The 19977-nt window shown below is 48.4% G+C and overlaps 1 protein-coding gene across 7 annotated transcripts in view; it reads right to left on the minus strand.

Annotated features, from left to right (window-relative positions):
• NTM (neurotrimin) overlaps positions 1-19977 on the minus strand; it is a 403323-nt gene that overhangs the window by 101705 nt on the left and 281641 nt on the right. For all 7 annotated transcript variants that reach the window (XM_068554509.1, XM_068554508.1, XM_068554507.1 and 4 more), the window contains one exon: positions 19592-19717. In XM_068554509.1, coding sequence (XP_068410610.1) covers positions 19592-19717 — 126 coding nt within the window. The remainder of the gene's footprint in view (positions 1-19591; positions 19718-19977) is intronic.

A 19977-nucleotide genomic window follows, 5' to 3' on the forward strand; every position in this document is an offset into this window, starting at 1 on the left:
TTACAGCCCACACGGCGGGAAGAGCTCTGCAGGGCTGGATTCTCAGCGCTCGCCAGCGGCAGGACTCTCCCAGGCGAGACGTGTTTAGGGTGACGACAGCTCAACAGGAAGTTCCCAATTCCCTGTTGTGCCTAAATTGCATCCTGACAGAGACACCGCTGTGACCCTCCTGGCCCTCTCCCACTTGGCCTTCAACTCCCTTAGCAGCTGTGGCACCCAGGGGGCAGCAGACAAGCCGGACCTTCTCCCACTGGCTGCCCTATGCAGCTGGCCAGGCAGAGAAGAGAGTTTCCGTCTCAAAAGGCGCATGGAAACGTCCCCAGAGCTGACGCTTAGGCATCGTACGTGCACAGCAGCAAAGCACCTTGACATTATCAAGTCCTGTGGGCAGCGTGGACCCTATTTCCAAGCTACTTTTTTTGGAAGTGGGGCTGGAGGGAGGTCTTTGTCAGGCCCCCGTCTCTGCCGACTGGACTCCTTTAATGCAGCTAGAACACTGCTTTCACAGAAATGAGAAGAACAGAACGCATTCCCAATTCAATACTGAATCATTACAGGCCAGATAAGTGTCTTTTTAGAGTAGAAATAAGAATTTTCCATTTGTGGTTTTGTTTATTAAAACCCTAGGACAAAGTATTACTTTGGGTTAAATCTCAGTCACATTCTATTTTCATTCAACTTCTGTTTCTATCCAAATCGGGTGCTACTAACTGTGAACTTAATCTTTTTGCAGGTGAAGGAAACGATGGTGAGGAGACACTTACCAGTCAGCCATTCACTGTTTCCATCCAAGGGACATTTGTTAGGCGCCTCCAGTGTTCACTGGGGGCATTAGAAGAGCCTATAGGTTTGGTTCAAGGGGAAACCGAGGCTCTGGGAAGGGCTGTCCAAAGGAGATGGAAATGCTGGCCTTTCTATCAAGAGGTCATTTAAAAACAGCGCTGGGCCTGCTCTGGGTTAGGTCAGATGGGGTGTTTGGAAAGGCACGAGCCTGGGCACCCACGTTCCACCTGCCACATACGACCCATGACACCTCCCACGTGTTCTGAGAGGCCCGCTTATCTTTAAAATAAGATGAGACGCTACCATCGAGGGCAGCCTAATTACGCCCTCCAGTTTCTTTTTATTCTGTATTTTTTAAATTAATTTTTATTGGAGTATGGTTGCTGTACAGTGTGGTGTTAGCCTCAACAAAATGCATCAGCCATACACGTCTAGTGTGCACGCCTGTCCCACCCCTGTGACAAATGTTTACAGAGCACCGTTCTCTGCCGGGCACAGGGCACGCACTTACAGGCGCCACTCATGCCATCTTCACAAGAAGCCCAGGATGAATACGCTACCGAGGTACTCACTTTACGGGTGCGATGACCACGGCTCAGAGGGTGGGCAAAGTGCTCAGGGGACACCGCTTAGAAAGCGGTATAATCAGAACTCGAGTCGTGAAAGTGCACCTTGCCGTGCCTCTAAGCTCAGGCCCAGTTCCCGGAACCCAGTCCAAGCCCACGACAGGCGGCGGGCCAGTATCCACAGAGACATCTGGAAGGCCAAGGTCGGTGTCCAGGTCTACCTCTTAGCAGCTACCTGACCTGCAGCAGGTTATTGAACACCTCTGTGCCTGTTTCCTCATTTGGCAAATATGGGTAATAACAGAATCTAAGCTCACACAGCACGGTTCCAAAGATTAAACGAGCTGGCACGGGTGAAGTGCTGGCATACAGCAGTAAGAACACCATAAGCCTTTGCTACTATTCTTTTTATCACCTTTATTAACCTCACTGTCACCCACCCACCCAGCACATCTCCCTCCAAGCCCCTTGTACTTGAATGAGACCCGTCAACTCTTAGGCCTGAAAGTCCTCTGCCTTGAAAGCTGTACTTCCTCAGAGGCTGGTTTCTAAGTAACTTATTTGTCTTTAATTGTCATTTTCTGAAAATCCGCATAGACACAGGGCTGTAATTAACTTTTTATTGGGATTCTCCCACATAGGTTAAACTACTTGCTCAGAGGAGCGCAGAGTCAATGACAGTAGTCAGGATGGAGGGAAGGCTGCCCTCTCCTGCCTGCCTTGTGATAGACAGAAGCAGCTGCTGAGACCCTGGAGTTGTTACACAGAGAATGTGGAGGCTGAAGAGGACAAATGTCCACCTGAGTGGCAGGCTATGACCTGCCATTTATCCCTTCTATCACCAACAGAGGTGACTGCTGGTAACTCGCCCCCTTTGATGGTTTGGTCATTCCCCTCCCCAGAGCCTGCCTTCGGGCTACATCACGTGATCTGATGGGCAGTGGGGCAGAACAAAACCCTGGATTCTGAATCAGCAGATAGTCACATATTCAGGACTAGTCTGAGAGTTTAGCAGCTAAATTTCTTTGGGAAACCATAGACTCTCCAACCTTGGGTTTTCTCATCTGTAAAATAAAATTAATAGCAACAGTAACTTCATATGGGTGTTAGAGAATCAAAGGAAAATATGAAAATGTTTTAAAAATTAAAATTGGTGTAAACTACTCGAATTCCAGTGGGGAAAAGAAAAGATGATCTGAGTTGGCACCTCCTTTGGTAGCTGGGCCGATTCATCTTGATTTTTGCTGTCAGGAATAAAACAGGACAAAGGCAAGCAGTAGATGAATGGGTTCAGAGTGAGGCCTCTGCAACCAACTTGGCTGCTTAAGTCTTGGCCACCTCCTACCCTACTGTGTGTCTTTGACCAAGTTACTTCAGTGAGTGCTCTGGGTCTGAGTTCCTTCACCTACAAAAGAACACTAATAACACCTACGCCAGAAGATTGTCAAGGGAATTAAAGAGTTCATGCAGCTAAAACATTTAGAAAGGTGCCTGGAACACAGCCAACCTACGATAAAAATATTAGGTACTAGGATGATAATGATGATGATGATGATGATGATGATGAAGAGGAGGGGGAGGGGGAGAAGGACATGATATCGGTGATGAGGAGGAGGAGGGGGATGAGGATGGTCCTTCCTTCAGGCTTCTCCTTTTCATACAAGTAGAATCTAACCATTTTAGACTGCTGCTATTTTCTTAATTACTGCCACTTGCATTTTCAGGCACAGAACCACTAGCTTCTAGCCTAAGAATTCAGGCTTGCCAAGAGGTCCTGGGGTTCCTTACTGCTGGCTGCATGATGGCAATGAAGTGGGGGCTCTCATCAAGAGGTCCTTATAACCATGACAACATAAGCAGCGCCACTCTTCTGAGGATGTCATTGCCATGACAACACCTAAGTGACCAAAATCAAGAGGCCTAGGAAAGTGCTGCGATAAAGAGAGACAACACATCAACACATGGAGAAATGTGACCGTTCAAGGGCAGAACAGGGACTGGTCAGTGTGGACACTTGACAGCAAAGCCAAAGGGAGCAAAATAAGGTCGAAGAAAAAACTGTGTTCACCCTCGCTAAGTTGTCCTGAATTCTCCAGGGTCATGTGGCTCTGGGTAGAAATAGAGATGCAGAGCGAGATGGAACCAATTCCTCCCGGTCCTTCCATCTTACACAACGTGCCCTATCAATTCAGGGTTCTTCCCCTCTCAGAGGAAATGGGAACAAGGTAATGGGGGCAAGGAGAATGGATTTGTCTGGACTCTGAGGAGAAACGCTGGATGGATACTCGGGAACTTGTCTGCAAGCCAGGACTAGGTGGAGGAGACACCGCTACCTGTCACAGCAGGTGCTTTCTTCCGGCTTGGTGAGCTCTCCTCCAACCGTGACATTTTTCTAGACCGAACACTGAGATCGTCTGCTTCCTCTGCCCCATCTGACCCGGGCTCAGCAACAGTGAAGCAGCAGGGATATTTGCAGAATTTCCAGGGTATACACCTGTAAAAGCTGAAGTATTTCCCCCAGACAGTATCACCCTATAGAACTGGATTTAGGTTGTATTTGTCCACAATTCCAGGTGTTTAGTTGACCTTCTCCTTCCATCCATAGGAAGCTTTCTTTGGGCATGATGGGGGCTTCACTTGGATAATGACGTGGCCAGAGTCGGGGGAGGCTGCCCAGGCTCACCTGGTTCCTGCTCTGATTTAAAAGAAAAGATGGATTCAGACATCCTGCTCCAGGTGAGTATCAAGCCAAGGAGGGTCAAATACGGAGGACTTTGAGAACTTCTCCGTGGCCCCTGGGGAGAGGTTGGGGGATGAGCAGAAATCATCCGACACCCCCAGGCTCCTCCTCATGGGCGGTTTCACACTCCAAGAAGTAAGTGCTTCAATGATCAGTCCCCAGCGGAACCCTCACTAGACCCTGCAGCAGAGGCTCTCCTCCAGGAGATGTTCCACAGGGTCAGAGATGGTCAGTTGCTTTAGCGACATGGTGCCTTTAGCTCCAACTTCCCAGAGCACTCAAAAGCCACATAAAGAAACTTTGGGGTGATATGGCTGAAGGTCAAAATTTATAGGCTGCTCCACAAGCAGAGACAAGACTTAGCTAATCCCTTTCTTATTTCATCTGAGGAAGAGGGATGACTGAGAACTCTAAGGTGAGTAATTACCCAGCAGTAACAGCCGGGGAGTGGCCAAGGGTGGCCGGGCTGCAGACTGGACTTTGGGGAAAAGTCCCTTGGACCTCACATTCTCTGCCAACCCCACATTCTGCGAATCCTTAGCGCATCATTTCTCCAAAAAAGTTTATTACTCTGTCCATTTCTTCCACCCATTCTCTCCCGTTCCAATTAATCTTTATCTACTATCTTTCATCGGAACCTTTCTCACCAATGTCTTGTGTAAATGCACTCTGATAGTTCTCAGCCCTCATCTTCCTTGACGTCTAAGCAACACATGTGATATTAATCACCCCCTCCGTCCATGCAACGTTCTCTGCACTTGGCTTTCAGATGTCCTTCACGGCTCTCTGGTCACTTCTTCACAGTCATCTTTGTTGGATCCTCCTCTTTTAACACCTCAATATTGGAAAGCCCTGAGGATCTCTCCCTTATCCATCTTCACCCACTAGGTGGTGGTAGCCAGACCCGTGCATGCTGATGACGCCTGGATTAATTTTTCTGGCTTCTGGACCCTTGCATAGCCAACTGTCTACTCAGCACCTGCACGTGCGTACCTGAAGCACCAAGCTCCTTTCTTCCTCTGCAGGCCTGCTCCTCTTGGAGTTCCTGATGGCAGGAATTGATAGAAGCAGCCACCAGTAGGCACAGGTCACAAACCTTAGAATCCCCCTTGACTCCTAACTCTTTCTCACAACGCCCATCTAGTAAGTCAGCAAACCCTGTCAGCTTGCAGAACACATCCCAGACTAAACATAGTCTTACCGTCTTGGACCCCACCGTCATATTCCATCCTTCATCACTTCTTGATGGACTAAAGCAACAGCATTCTAACTGGTATCCCAGCTGCTACCCTTACACCCCCGCCCCTTTACCCCTGTCTTTCTCTTCAAACTGTAAACATGACCCTTTAACAACATTTATTCACTCAGTTCACTCTCCTGCTTGAAACTTGCCAGTGTTTTTATTGGAACAAATGTCAAAGTTTTTACCTTGGTTTTCAAGGCACTACATGACCTGACTCCTGACTCTCTTCACACCATCCTGTGTCACTTCTCTGCATCAACATTCTTGCTGTTGCACAGAGACACCAAAGGTCTCCGCAGCTCATGGCCTTGGAACGTGCAGGTCCCTCTGCTTGGAACGCCCCCTTCTTAGTCCATCCAGTTTGCTGCCTCACTTCACTCAGCTCCCGAGGTCTCTGCTCAGGCTTTCTCTCAACAGCCTAACCAAAGGAGCACCAGAATCATTCTTTGCCCTGTCTCTGTTTTCTTTTTCTCCATAGTACTATCTCTCCCTGACATCGGCTCACATATTTGTTTATTGAATATCACCTACTCCCACACGGCAGCCCCATGGGGCAGAGGCTTTGAATGCTGTGTTCATTGCAATGCACTGTCGTGTTCTGGGTACTCAAAAAATATCTGTTGAATAAAAGATGATGCATTTCTGCCTATTTATCATATCTCTGTTGTACTCTATCGTTTCTGTTCAATCAAATAAATCCTGATTCTCTAGAAATAAATAAATAAATATGTCTGGGGTTGTTCTGATCATCTGTGGAGAAAAGGAAACTAACCCACATGGATCAACAGGCAGAAATAAATCAGACACCAGCTGGTTCCTAACATACTACCTATTGCCACATGGGAGAACAGCCAGAAAGATAATCCCTAGTCCCCCAAACCTGGCAATGAGGGAAGCCAAATCAGAAATATGGGGCTCCTTCTCAGCTTAGTACCTACCCTCACTCCCACACATATTAAACCCATCACCAGTTCTGGCAATTTGGTCCCCTGCATATCTCTAAATTCCATGCTTATCCTCCACTCCTGCCATCTCATGATCTCTGACTTTGACCTTTCAGTAGCTCCCTAAAGGTCAGTCTCCTAGCTCTGGAACACAAGAAGGCTTGGCCTTGCCAACAGCTACCTTCTGTCACCACCCCACCCTCGGGCTCAGGAAGAAATGGGATTGAGGCTACAGATGAAGCCTGTGAGCTGTGCTTCCCTGCCTTCCCTTGGGGACCACAGGGGCTAAATCCAACCAGCCTCACATCCCTCACTGCTGGGGGTGCCACGCAGCAAGCGACCGCCTCCCTCACCATCAATGCTCTGCAGCTCTGTCATTCCTCATGTCTCCCGACCTTCCAAGCCTGATGGCTCTGCCTCTGGAACACCCACTATCTAAGCAAAATGCTCCCCCAGACCTCAGGCTCCAGGCTGAGCATCCCCTGACCTGCCTTTATTAATTAAAACCCAGCTATTCCCCGAGGTCAGCACTTCCTGGGTAGCTCTCAAGATACTGCTGGGTTGTTGGTTTTGGCATTGCAGGTTGGGGTGACGGTCTTCCTTACTCCCCAAGGTTGTTTGAAAACCTTTCCTCTTTCACATTTTTGTTGAAAACCTTGCTTCTTCCAAGGTCTTGCCCTCCGGCAATGTTGCATGTACCCCTCCTCTTCCTGCTGCCAAGGACTGGTGTCCTGAACTCCCCATGATGCTTTGAGGGCTTTCACACCTGAATCACAGCCCAACTTGTCACTCACCTGGGCCATTACCTGGACTGTCTTCAGTGTTCCCTCTGGTGATTTGTCAGACACTGGCACCATCAGCTTACCTGGACCCTGCTTCTCCATGGACCTGTTCCTTCATCTGAGCCCTCTGCTACCACTTTCACAGGACGAGACACGTCATTCTCTAGAACCTGAAGTCACTAACGAAGGGACCACCGTTTCTGACTTGAACCTTATAACTTCCCAGCATGCTCAACTACTCACCCCAGAAGCCCACGCTCACTTTATTCACTCATTTGTTACACAAATACTTATTGAAGGTCTAAGACTGGATAGGCTCCATGCTCTGCACTGCTGTACGCATGCTTCTCGCCCTCAGGAAGCTTAGAGTCCATTGAGAGGAGGGCAGGTACTGAATAAATCTTCTGTAGCCACATGGTCTCTGTGACGATCCTGGAACATGACAGAGGTATCCTGATGGAGGGCCTCGGATTCACAGTTTGCCCTTCCAGGAATGCTCCGCTGGAATTATCCAAACGCCTTCTCTCCCAATTTTCATAGGGTATCTTCTTAATAAACCCATCCTTATCTACTCTATGGGAGGTTGCAAACCCCAAACAGATGCTTGATAATCTCTTTGCCTCTTATCCAGTTAATTTTTTCACAGTAATTACCATATAACACACTCTCAGGTTCACTTATCCTTGGACTTATTTTCTGCCTCTCCCAGTAGAATAGAAGCTCCATGAGGCCAGGGATTTTTTCTGCTTTGTCCTGTCATGTGTCTCCACGGCCTAAGACAGCTGCATAGCAGTAGCTGCTCGACAGCAATTATTGAGTAAATAATTGAATCAATGTAGGAACAACGAAAATTGTTTTGCCAAGGAGTTTTCCCAGGCACAGAATCCATGTCACCTTCTCTGCTTAAATCCTTTTCGGGGACGATGTGTGACAGAGGAAATAAATCAACAGAGGGAGAAAGCCATTCTTCTTTCTCTATCATTGCAGATGACTGGCCAAATATCTCCAACCACTGTGACCTCCGTGAACCATTCCATAAAGGGCAAGGCAGTGATGCAGGGAATTAGAGAAGGAGCGCAAGGCCTCCTGGGCTGCAGATCAGCTAAGCAGGAGGAGTCCTGAATCTACTGTGGAGGAACGATTAAGTCCAAAGTCATTCCTTTTAACTCTCAGAGGAGAGGGATTTGTTTTGGGGGCGCTGGGAGAGAGGGTTACCGTAGAAGGATCCACCTCTGCTGGGGAGAAGTAAGGGGTAAGATGATCCTCCTAGGGAAGGAAGGGCTACCTAGTCCTCACCCCAAACACGCAGGCAACGAACAGGCTGGCTGGCTGTGCAGTAGTGTCCGGAGAGCACGAGCGGTCCAGCCAGGAAGGGGCCGGCCCCGGATCTGCAAGAAGGGAAGAGGTATTCCGCTCGCTGCTTTCCGACTGTCCTGGCTCCAGCAGGACAAGCATTTTACACCCCTAGGAAGAGGAAGTATGCCAAACACCACAAGGACACAGAGCGAAACTCAATGGAGTCAGATAATGAAAAACATAGCCTGGAATCCAGCAATTTCTTTTCATATCTAAAGCCGTTAATGTGTAAAACAACCTAATAATAACAACCAAAGCACAAGACACACCATTGTGTGAGTGAGTGGAAGAGATAAATCAAGTCAGAGAGCAGCTACCTCATTGCCATGCACGCTCTGTGGTCCAGGGGGCGCGGGGGAGGGGGAGAGAGCGTGAAGCTCACACAGGCAGCTCTGTAGGTGGAAGACGCCTCACCTGAGAACTGAGTGGTCGGCATCTGTGCTGGGGCTACATCCTTTGCTCAGAGGTATCGTGCAAAGACCCACTGAAAGGAGTCTGAGATCCTGGGGAGCATGGAACACCCAGGCCCAGCACAGAGCCCAGCCTGGAGTCCAGTGTCTGGACAAGAGTGTGGGTGAACTTGTAGGAACACTAAGAAAACCTGGACCTCCAAGGACCACAGGCCCTGGGCTGCCAGGAGGCCTGAAACAGAGAGTAGCCATGTCCCAGACATGGAGAAGAAGCCGTGGGTCAGAAGTGAAGCAGGGATAAGAATATGAATCTTGTGTGGCACATGTATACAATGGAATATTACTCAGCCATAAAATAAATGAAACTGAGTTATTTGTAGTGAGGTGGATGGACCTAGAGTCTGTCATACAGAGTGAAGTAAGTCAGAAAGAGAAAAACAAATACCGTATGTTGATACATATATATGGAATCTAAAAAAAAAAAAAAAAAAAGGTTCTGATGAACCTAGGGACAGGACAGGAATAAAAACGCAGACATAGAGAATGGACTTGAGAACACGGGGAGGGGGAAGGGTAAGCTGGGACGAAGTGAGAGAGTGGCATGGACATATATACACTACCAAATGTAAAGTAGATAGCTAATGGGAAGCAGCTGCATAGCACAGGGAGCTCAGCTCAGTGCTTTGCGATGACCTAGAGAGTTGGGATAGGGAGGGTGGGAGGGAGACGCAAGAGGGAGGGGATGGGGGATATATGTATATATATATAACTGATTCACATTGTTATACAGCAGAAATTAACACAACATTGTAAAGCAATTATACTCCAATAAAGATGTTTTAAAAAAAAAAAAGAACATGAAACTTGGAGTCAGAAAAGCTTGGATTTCAATTTCAGCTTGGCCATTTAAAATTTGTGGGCCAATTATCCTCTCAGCTCTCCATTTCTTCATTGCTAAAATGGAAATAATGCCTACTTGTCAGGGCGTTTGTGAGAATTAAGTGATATAAGATATGTAAAGCAGAGTGCCCAGCACAGAGCAAATATCCCACAGCAGTAGTTCTCAAACTTAAGTGTGCAACACAATTCTCCGGGGATTTGCTAAAATGCAGAATTCTGGGTCCCATCCTAGATCTGGGGTACAAACAAGGTGATGCCCATGCTGTTGGTCCAGGGACCACCCTTGGAGAACGGTACCATACAGCACAGCAGTTAAGCACATGCTTTCTGGAGACAATGTCGCTGGGGGTGGGATTTCAGCTTTGCCACTTGGAGCCTTGTGACCCCGGCCCACTTGCCTGACGCTCCAAGCCTCAGCCCCCTCATTGGTAAAGTGGCTCACCACAGGACCGGTCTCACACCGCTGTTGAGAAGAATTCATACAAGTATGCTGCATGTTTAGAAGAATGGCCAGCGCATTTCGAACATCCACACATTCTTATTGTAATTATTGGATAATAGACACTCTGCAATTTAGACTCTAGGGAAAAAGCAGTCATCACCGGTCAAGATAAGATTCAGGGTGGAAAAGTAGGGGCAAAGTCAGAGCTCCACAGAGAAGTCCTCGTGGCCAGGACAATCTGATTGGAAACAGTCTCCAAGCTCTCCTGGCAGCTCCTGGTGGGACCTGGCCATGGGACCCCAAAGCCTTCAGCTGGTCTACAGGGGTTCCTCGGTGAGGAGATTACCATGCCTATGGTGGGGGGGTGAGGCCCTTCTGTACCCCCCAAAGAGCTGCCTGTCATGGGTGCTCCTCAGAGAGGGGGTCTCCTGGCCTGGAGGGGCTGCCATTTTAACCAGCCTTTGCAATAACTGAGCCAGGGCTGGTTAGCTTCGGTGGGGAAGATAATAACAATCTCCTTGCTTTTCTGTTTCCTTTCTTGTTCCATCAAAACAGTTCTGCATGGTAACGGTCACCAAGTACCCGCATAAATAGCCCAAGACTCAGGAGAGCATGGGGGAGGACGCTGTCAGCAGTGCCTGCATTCAGCAGACGTCTGATTCTACAACATTTTTCAAGGGTTTTAAAATAATTGGGTAAAACCACAAACAGCGTCTGTGGTGTGCACTCCTGCCCTTGGTTTCTAGACTGAGGCTTGACTTCATATGTTCTCAATTGAGGCACACTGAACTCATTAATTTCCCCACTAGTCTTTTTATGATTTTCCTCTTCTTTGAAGTAGGAAGTCGCACAGCTATAATACTGCTTTAAACCAGATCATAAATATTAAACTTACAAAAAACCTTATTGACACTGGCAAATTTTCCCCTAAATGTATCTATCTAGCCATAATGTTACAGTTAAAGAAAATTACGGAGTTAAAAGAGTGATCTATAAACGTCTCACTCCACTTTTTTCTTTGCCACCTTGGTCTGTGTTTAAGCCATTTACTTAATGAGTTTCTGGATCACTTTGCCTCGTATTGAGGTTGGACCACTGGTTTATCTCCATCAGAAGAAATTGCTTTCTCTGTACAGGTTGGACCTAATACCGTATGCTCCCCTGTTCCTAGGGAGAGGAGATCTGCCACTTTCCATTATGATGCAATTTTTTTTTTTTTCTCCCACCATCAATGACCACTGCAATATCTTTCGCAATAGCAATTACTTGTCCCTCCTGGGATAGCCACTTGGGGTACTTGGGGGATTTTAATCAAGCACCTACGTTAATTAGAAAATCATGGGGGTTAGGGGGAGCTGATTAAGCACCTTTGAATAGCTGTCCTTTCTGGCAATTGACTGAGCTTGGGCCTTTGTAAGGATTCAAACTTTTCAGAGGAAAAAAATTTAATTTCCTCCCTTTTGTTCTTGTCTCCTGGGTGGGAGACAAGAGGAATGGGCTGGCTGGGTGATGGAAACTACCGGGGTCAGGTGCCTACTGTGTGCTGCTGGCCGGGCACTCTGCACTGGGGAGTGTGAGTCATCCCGCCAACCTACCCTGACACGGCTCGGTTATCTCCCTTTTGCAGGTGAAGAGTCTGAAGCTCGGTCCTGGGGTCAACCAGGGAGGCAACGGTTGGGGGAGAGGCTTTTCCTACAGATTCCTCTGATTGGTTTGCGAAATATATGATGATGCAGAGATGAAGCTCCCGGATCTTACCCCCTTCCTCACTAAAATTGATTTTGCTTTAAATTATGTGCCAGAAAGGCTCAATTTTAAAAAGGGAAGACACATACTGTGCCTACACTATTGGACACACTTTCACTATTGGACACTTCTTTCAAGGGCCTGTCACTGTCTCGGGCTGCGGCTCAGCACTGGCGATAAACTACGACCACGAGAGGCCTGTTGCTGCTCCCCTGATCCCGTGGACACCGGGGAGGGGGGCAGTGGGGGTCTCTGGAGCTGCAGGTGAGTGCGGGCACCACCGCCGTGCAGAGCGCTCTGGCGTCTCGGGAAGGGCCGAGGCACTCCGACTGAAGAAAGTCTTCAGAGGCTCTCAAACGGGTAGCATCTGAGCCTGGTCTTAAAACAAAAGTGGACTCTCTCCAAAAGCTGCGGGAAGATGGTCTAAGGAGAGTGGAAGTGAGTCCAAGGAGGAGATGCCACGTAGGTGGTGAGCCTCACAAGCTACCAGTGTGACTGTAGTGCGGGGGGCCTTGGGGTCCAGGACCAGATCACGGAAACTCGAGGTGCCGTGACAAGAAGCAAGAACAAAATCAGGAAAGAAGCGTATCTTCGGAGAGGCTTACTGCTGCCCCAGCGTGACCCAGGCAGTGACAGTGCAAGGGAATCCAAATCCAGCTGGACCTGACTTCAAACCCACCTGTTTCGGGCAGGTCACCTCCAGCTATGAAAGGGAGTCACTCACTGCAGGTGGTCAGAGCCTCAGAGAAGGGCAGACATTCCAAACAGCTCAGAAGAATGGACCATTCTCACCTGTCCTCAGGAAGCAGGTGGAGAGGGCAGACACGCTGGTCACCACCCATGCCCACCTGTGGGAGGAACCTCCACGGGAAGGATCCTTCTCTTAACTGTATCTCTTGGACTCTAATATTCCAGCAGAAGACAGGTGGGCAGCTGGTGGTTCAGCAGGTGCCCCCGCCAGGGAGACTCCCTGACAGGGAGCAAAAAATCACAGATCTCAAGGCCTCCTTTCCCTTCAGGCCCTTGTTTCTTGGGAACTTAGGCTAATTCCTGGCTTCACAACACCTTGGCCATGACTGGAGAGATAATTCAGTCATTGAGCTCCCCCTTGGCTTATGGCAGAAAAGATGTATCGCCTGTATCATTAATTACAGGGCATCCACCAAAATGAGACTCCAAGAGTTGTCCAGATTTGGCACAGATAGAGATCTTTCATAAGGATCTTTGTCTTTCCTGTTTTTTTTTTTTTTTTTTTGGTCCCCTCCTGCTGTGTGGTGAACATCGGTGGTGGGTGAGGTGAAGCCTTTAGTTCCATTTTGTCCTCCTTCCCTCCCATCCCCGGTGCCTCTTTTCTGGAGACGACTTTCTCGTCTGCCATCCTAATGATCACTGTGCCACACGGGGCCCCTGACGCTGGTGCTGACAGGCTGCTCATTAGTGCCAGGGTGCCACGTCAGCCGGTGGCACGCCAGAGCTCCACGCCTGACACTCTTCCGCAGAGCTGTCACCGGAGTCGCGGCACCTGCCAGCTCTGGTTGAACTCAAGCTGTGATACCTCCAGTGCCAATTAGCGCTTCTGTGTCCTGCTTAGCTGGGGAGGAGGGCTTGTCAGTGCTGACAAATGGGAAATAGGTGGGTGGGGAGAGCTCAGAACACTGGCAAGAGGAGAAAGGCTCCCACCCGAGGGTCACTCTGTCCTCACCAGCTGGTGCCTTTGAAGACTCTGGGAAGCGGGAGGCAGGGCAGCCGACTCCTCCCTGGGCCCTTCAACTCCAGCAGGAGAGCTGAGGCGGGAGCGGGCGAGACTGGCAGCTGAGGCAGGTTGCCCAGTCCTGCGGACAGGGGTGCGGAAGGCGTGCAGAAGCGCCCACCCCGTGCCGTGGGAAGAGAAGGCTTCCACAGCTAGGGCACGGTGTGCAGCCCAATGGACATATAGCCTTTTTCTAACTGTGCACTCTCACCCCGGGTCTCTGTGTGGCCCTGGGAAGAAACAATCCATCTCTACCCCAACCTCGATTCACACACTGGGGTTGGAGGGGAGAAATTTTTAAATGATATTTCTCTTTCTTGGGTACTGATTTCTTTCTTTGTATTGAACTTTTTTTTAACCCATGAGGAGCAGCAAGTTTTCACGTATTATTGAATTCACTCTCTCTGGGAACATCCAGGATTGATTCACGGAACTGTTCGGAGCCATTGCGCGTTTAGGCACAGGTGCAGTTGGAATGAGTAAGTCAGCACAAGGACCAGGTGCCCTGGAAGAGCCGGGTGAACCACACGCCAGAGAAGCACCGACATCATGGGCGCGATCACGGTGAGGCGGTGATGACGGCAGAAGGCAGCTCACGCAAGACCCAGCTTCAAAGATGCCCGTGAGCCACCTCGACCCTTGCAAAAGAGAACTTGAAAAGGAGTCACTTCTTCAAGGAGAAGTCCAGCCCTGGCACAGCAGCTTCCCCACCAGAGGGACTTCGGGAAAGGCTTCAAGACCAGAGAAAATTTCCTGGAGACTTACCAGCAGCGTTTCAGCAGGAGCCACACCAGGTCTGGACCACAGCATCAAAGTAGACAAGAATTCCTCAAGGAGGGGGACGGAATCTTTGAATTAGGAGAATGGCCATCCCCTTTGGGGCACCAGCAAACACAAGGGCTGTTCACGGAATCAACACGTATTTCTTAGATGCTTTCTAGGTGCTGGGCATTGTGCTAGGAGGTGAAGGATCCAAGCAAAGAGAGACATAGGCCCTGGTCTCAAAGAACTGATGAATCAGAAATCAGGACATCTCTTTGGACAGATCACTGGACCCTCCTGAGCCCCCTGCCAATACCCAGGTGGGAGGTGTTCTCTCAGCAGCCTTGGTGAGACTGTTATTGATATTTTCAGTGTTTTGTTAGATGGGATAAAGGGTGAGGCAGGTGCACCCGAGGTGGCAGCCCCATTGGGACACTCGGTGAGCCATGACCCCATATGTACAGTGCAGTCCATGCAGCAGTGGCTGGACTGAGGCCTTCACTCCCAGGGATGTGGAAATACAGGGACCTCAGCCTTCTCTCTAAAGCTCTGACAGTCCAACAGAAACTGGAGACATGAAAAATTGGCCTTTGAGAATAATTTTTTTATGAAGTGTGAAGTCTTGAAGAGCATCTTTAGAATACATTGAAAGAGATAGTTTGTCTGTTAGAAGACTCAGAGGAATAGAGAGCATTAAAGGTGTTCTTTTGGATAGAAAGACTCGAGCTTAAGGGCTATGACAAAATAAATTCTTGCATGCCTAGATAAGGAAAAGACAAGACAAGATGCAGAGTCATGAGTGAGAGTTGTGTCTAAGGGGCCCTGGGGACCACTGACGGTCCTTCAGTGCCCGGGGCAGCAGGCTAACAGGTGGGATTTGGTGAGGGGCCATTAGAACATTCGTGCAGTTCCAGGTGGCATTCCCGTGTGAGGAAGTGACGTGGGCTCTTCCTCCTCAGAAGACCAAGGCCTGTGCAGGTACAAGCAACACCTGTACCCTCCCAAACAGGTATGCACCACGAGGGCAGATATCTCTACAAAGCTAGTACACCTTCTCCTTGAACTCCTGGGAGCTGTAAGTTCATGAAGGGAGCTAAAAAGACATATAACGAGTAATAACAGGTGAGATACTACTTCTCATGATCAATAGCAATGCCAAGAGGTAGCTTGGGAGGTCTTACCTCCCTCTCTATCTTGGATAAGGACAACTGACATTTTCTCCACCTGATGTCAAGTGCCAGGTAGGCACCTTCTGAGAAAGACCCCCAACACCCCTCCCACCGTAAGATCACTCCCAGCTTCTGTATATCTGGATGGATGAGCCACTACTAATACAATGGTGGTTAACATTGCTTTATTACTTTTCCACATAAAAGGAGTCAAGGCTGGGACCTTATGCTAAGTGAAATAAGTCAGACAGAGAAAGACAAATACCATATGATCTCATTTATATGGGGAATATATGAAAACAAAACAAAACAAAACAAATGTGCAAAACAAACCAAAGAAAAACAAACACATAGATATAGAGAACAGAGTAATGGTTACCAAAGGGGAAGTGGGGTCAGGGGAGGTAGTGAAATGGGTGCAGGGGGTCCACTGTATGGTGATGGATGGAAACTAGCCTTTTGGTGGTAAGCTCGCTGTAGTGCATACAGAAGTCAAAATATAACACACGGAACTTGTATTGGGTTGGCCAGAAAGTTCGTTCGGGGTTTCCTGTAACATCTTATGGAAAACCTGAACAACTTTTTGACCAACCCGATGTGTTATAAACCAATGTTACCTCCATAAATTTTTTTTAAAAAGGAAGAGATTTATATCAGCTTACTGCAGCCCTATATGAGTTGTGATAGAGGAAACTAGGATTTTTCAGAAATGCACAGAACAAACAGACCAATCTGGAGAGAACATGCAGTGAAGCCATCAAGGTTGCCCAAAGTGCTTGGCCAGGGTCAGCCCTCCATCAGGGGTTTAATGGATGTGAGCATACGAATGACCTTGATTGAAACGTGATCTGCCCACACAGAGTGGGAGCAAGGTGAGAGCAGCTCTCTGCCTTTGGAGCCTTCGCTCAGGTGTAGCGTATCTTTTTCTCCAAGGAGCCCCCATCTTGTCCCTACGTTATTTAAAATAAGCAGCCTTTTGGAGATATTTAGTGGGGCAAGATGAAAGTCTGGCTGCTACGGGTCTCCAGCTCCAGTTCGGGCTGGGCAGCAGCCCGATGACAGCTCTGATCTCCAAATAATCAGTCACCAAGGAAGCGGCACCCCGTGAGCCCCGGGGTGATCAGTTACCGCGTGGCATGTCGCGTCAGTTTGAATCTGGGTTAGCTAATCCAGACCGCAGATCTGGGAAAAGCTGCTCGTCTAAATTACTCTGATCCACAGGTAGATTCTGATTATCCTGCTCCTCTCCCCTTGATCCATCTTCTGTTTCCATAGCAGCTGAAACCCCAGTAAAATGGAAGCATCAGGTCAAGTCCCCTGGGGAAATGAGGCGGCTGATGGCCAGAAGAGAGGGAAGGACGCCAGGGCGCAGTGGTGAGAACTTCAGCAAGAGGAACGGAGAGGCGCCAGTGCAGAGGGAAGACAGAAGTGATTGTGAGGAGGAGAGAGAGAAGAAAGAAATGACGATGTGGGATGAAACAGAAGGAGACTGTGTAGGAGGCTGTGAGAGACGGGAAGGCGGAGAACAGAAACAGAAAGCGTGAAAGGACAAGAGGAAAAGAGGAGCTGTACGGAGGAGAAGGGAAAGAAGAGAAAAAAGGGGAGGGGAGGGGAGGGCAGGGGAGGGGAGGGGAGGAGAGGAAAAGGAAAGGCGAGGCACCCAGAAAAGGACGAAGAGCTGCAGGGCCAGAGGAGGGATGAGAAAAGACATCAAGCAGGACACAGAGGGGACCTGCAGGATGGAGGGGGCAGTGCCACCTGACAGAAGGAAAGTCCATGTACCTGGGATGATGAATGTTTGTGTGTGCTAAAGGCACAGACCGCCCTGGAGTCCAGCGGCACTGAGGTCCCGGCATTAAGCAGTGATGAACGGCGTGCACCATGGACCAGAAAGTCTGTCCATCTGGATGCCCCACCCTGGGATGTGCCCCAGGGCCAAGTTCCATCACTAACAACTTCATGCACAGTGAAGCCTCCTCCCAGACTGTGGGCCAGCCCACGTGTAAGGTCATTTCCAGTTGAGAGATGGGCAGAAATTCGAGCGTCTCTCTGCTTCCTTTGCTCATGGCGGTAGTGTCAGGAGCGGTGGCTAGGGACGGCTCCCAGGGTTTCAGGCCAAACACAGTGAAAACCTCACCCCTTTTCTGAAAACCTCCGTAGGGTTAACTGTCACCTGAGAGAGGGAATTTGGTTTCTGGGGCCCATGCATAGTCTTCAACTGGCTTTTTTTTAATGTCCAGGTGTAGTAGACCTGTGATGCACTGCCTTCTTCAGGGACGAAGGATGCCTGCCCCAGGGGGTGGACAGACAGTCCTTGGCTGCAGCCCCTCATGGGGACCGTCTCATATGAAGAGAGGTGCCTGGCCTAGGTCACAGCCCTTCTGGGGACAGCCCGAATTCCCTGACCTCGACTGTTGTGCTGGCATAAAAGGCCACCCCCATAACCTCAATAGGGGACAATTCATCCTATCTTCAGAATGCCCCACAGGGCTAGTAGAGATGCTTCCCTGGTCATCATGGCAACTCAACCTCTCCCTCGGCCTGACCCCGCCTCCCTCCCTCCCCTTCCAAAGGCTTGATCCCAACGGCACCTCCAATAAACTTCTTGCTTGCCAGTCACCTTCTCAGGGTCTGCTTTAGGGGGACTCAGCCTGAAACACCCAGCAAACCACGCCGGTGGCGACTTTAGCATCTTTATTTTTATTGAAATCTAGTTGATTTAAAATATTGTGTTAGTTTCGGGTGTATAACAAAGTGACTCAGTTCTATATATATATATATATATATATATATATATATATATATATATATATATATTCTTTTTCGGATTCTTTTCCATTATAGTTTATTATAAGATATTGAATACAGTTCCCTGTGCTATACAGTAGGTCCTTGTTGTTTATCTATTTTATAGTAGTATCTCTTCTTTAGCCTCTTTAAACCTGCATGACTCAGCAATGCACTTACTTTCATACATACATGCAAGCATACACACACACACATATATATACATACATACATAAATATATTCCATGTTAGCCAGATATAAGCAGTGAAATTAAGGATGTTTTTCAGGTCTCTGCTCAAATGTCACCTTGTCGAAGGCCTTTCCTGACCAAACCTCTTGTCCTTCTGTCAATGTATCCTGCTCTATTTTCTCATCCTTATCACCACATATTATTAACATTATTATTTTGGTTATTCATCTCATGAGAATGTGAGCTCATGAGAGCAGGGACTTGTCTGTTCTGGTTTATTGCTATATAAACACTCAGTAGACATTTTAGAACTAATGAAATAATGTAATGCACCTCGCATAAAAGCTAGCTTAATAATAAATGGCTTGTTGCCTTAAATTCTAAAAGTTTAACGTTCAATCCGTGAAAGCACAAAATGACACTTAGCCCGGTCTGCAAAACATCTAGACGTTTAGACAAAGTGAATTTTGCAATTCAGTCACACATTAAGTTGTATTTGTTACCTAGGATTAATCAGAGTAAAGCAACAAGAAAACCACAAAAGGACTAATGGCCTAGCGACCAGATATTTGGCACTGTTGAAGCAGCATGGATGTGGAAATTTTCCTTGTAGGCATATGGCCATCCCAAACCCTCATCCATCATTGTGTGTTTGTGTCTTCTCTCTCTTACAAAACAGCCAGCTGAACAATGCCACCAACACCAAGCAGATTCCTCCATCGCCAAACGTGACCAGGAAAGTCGCCCCGAACAGCTTACCACCACTTCACCCAGAAACAACTGGGATTAATTTCCCAGGGACTGGAGACATCCTCCAGTGTGATTTCTGAAATCTCAGAGGATATGCCTGTCTTGCACTGAGAACACCGATATTCTCTGCCGAGCCCTGAGCATCTTGTTATCAGGCCACCAAGAATGGGGGACCCTTGGGACCAAGTCACCGGCGCCATAACCTCCTGCCAAGGCCAACGATTCTCCCGCTTCCTCTCACGACACGATACACCAAACTGCTTCTCTCACCTTTGGGGGAGATGTGTCTCCAAGTAACCGTCGGCTCTGGTCGACCCGTTGCTATGCAGGTGAGGCTGATATTGTTGCCTTCGTTGATGGAGATATCGGAAGAAATCTCTACAATTTTGGGAGATACTGTGGAGACAATACAGGTAGAAGGAAAATTAAAATCCTGCTGAAACATTTCTTTGTTGTCTTCAAGTGGTAGCTGGCAGAATAACCCAGGGATGGAAATATTGGGGCTATAGAGTCAAGGATGAGGAATCAGAGGAGTCACCTTACACGTGAAAGAAACGTCTCACCTTGACTTCAGCTTCTATTTCCTCCTATTTACATGCAATGTCAGAGGGTCTGAAAGGGATGGTTCCACTGCAGCCCCACAGGCACTGTTCTAG

This window comes from Eschrichtius robustus, chromosome 11 (genome assembly GCF_028021215.1).
Source record: "Eschrichtius robustus isolate mEscRob2 chromosome 11, mEscRob2.pri, whole genome shotgun sequence".
Lineage (NCBI taxonomy): Eukaryota > Metazoa > Chordata > Mammalia > Artiodactyla > Eschrichtiidae > Eschrichtius > Eschrichtius robustus.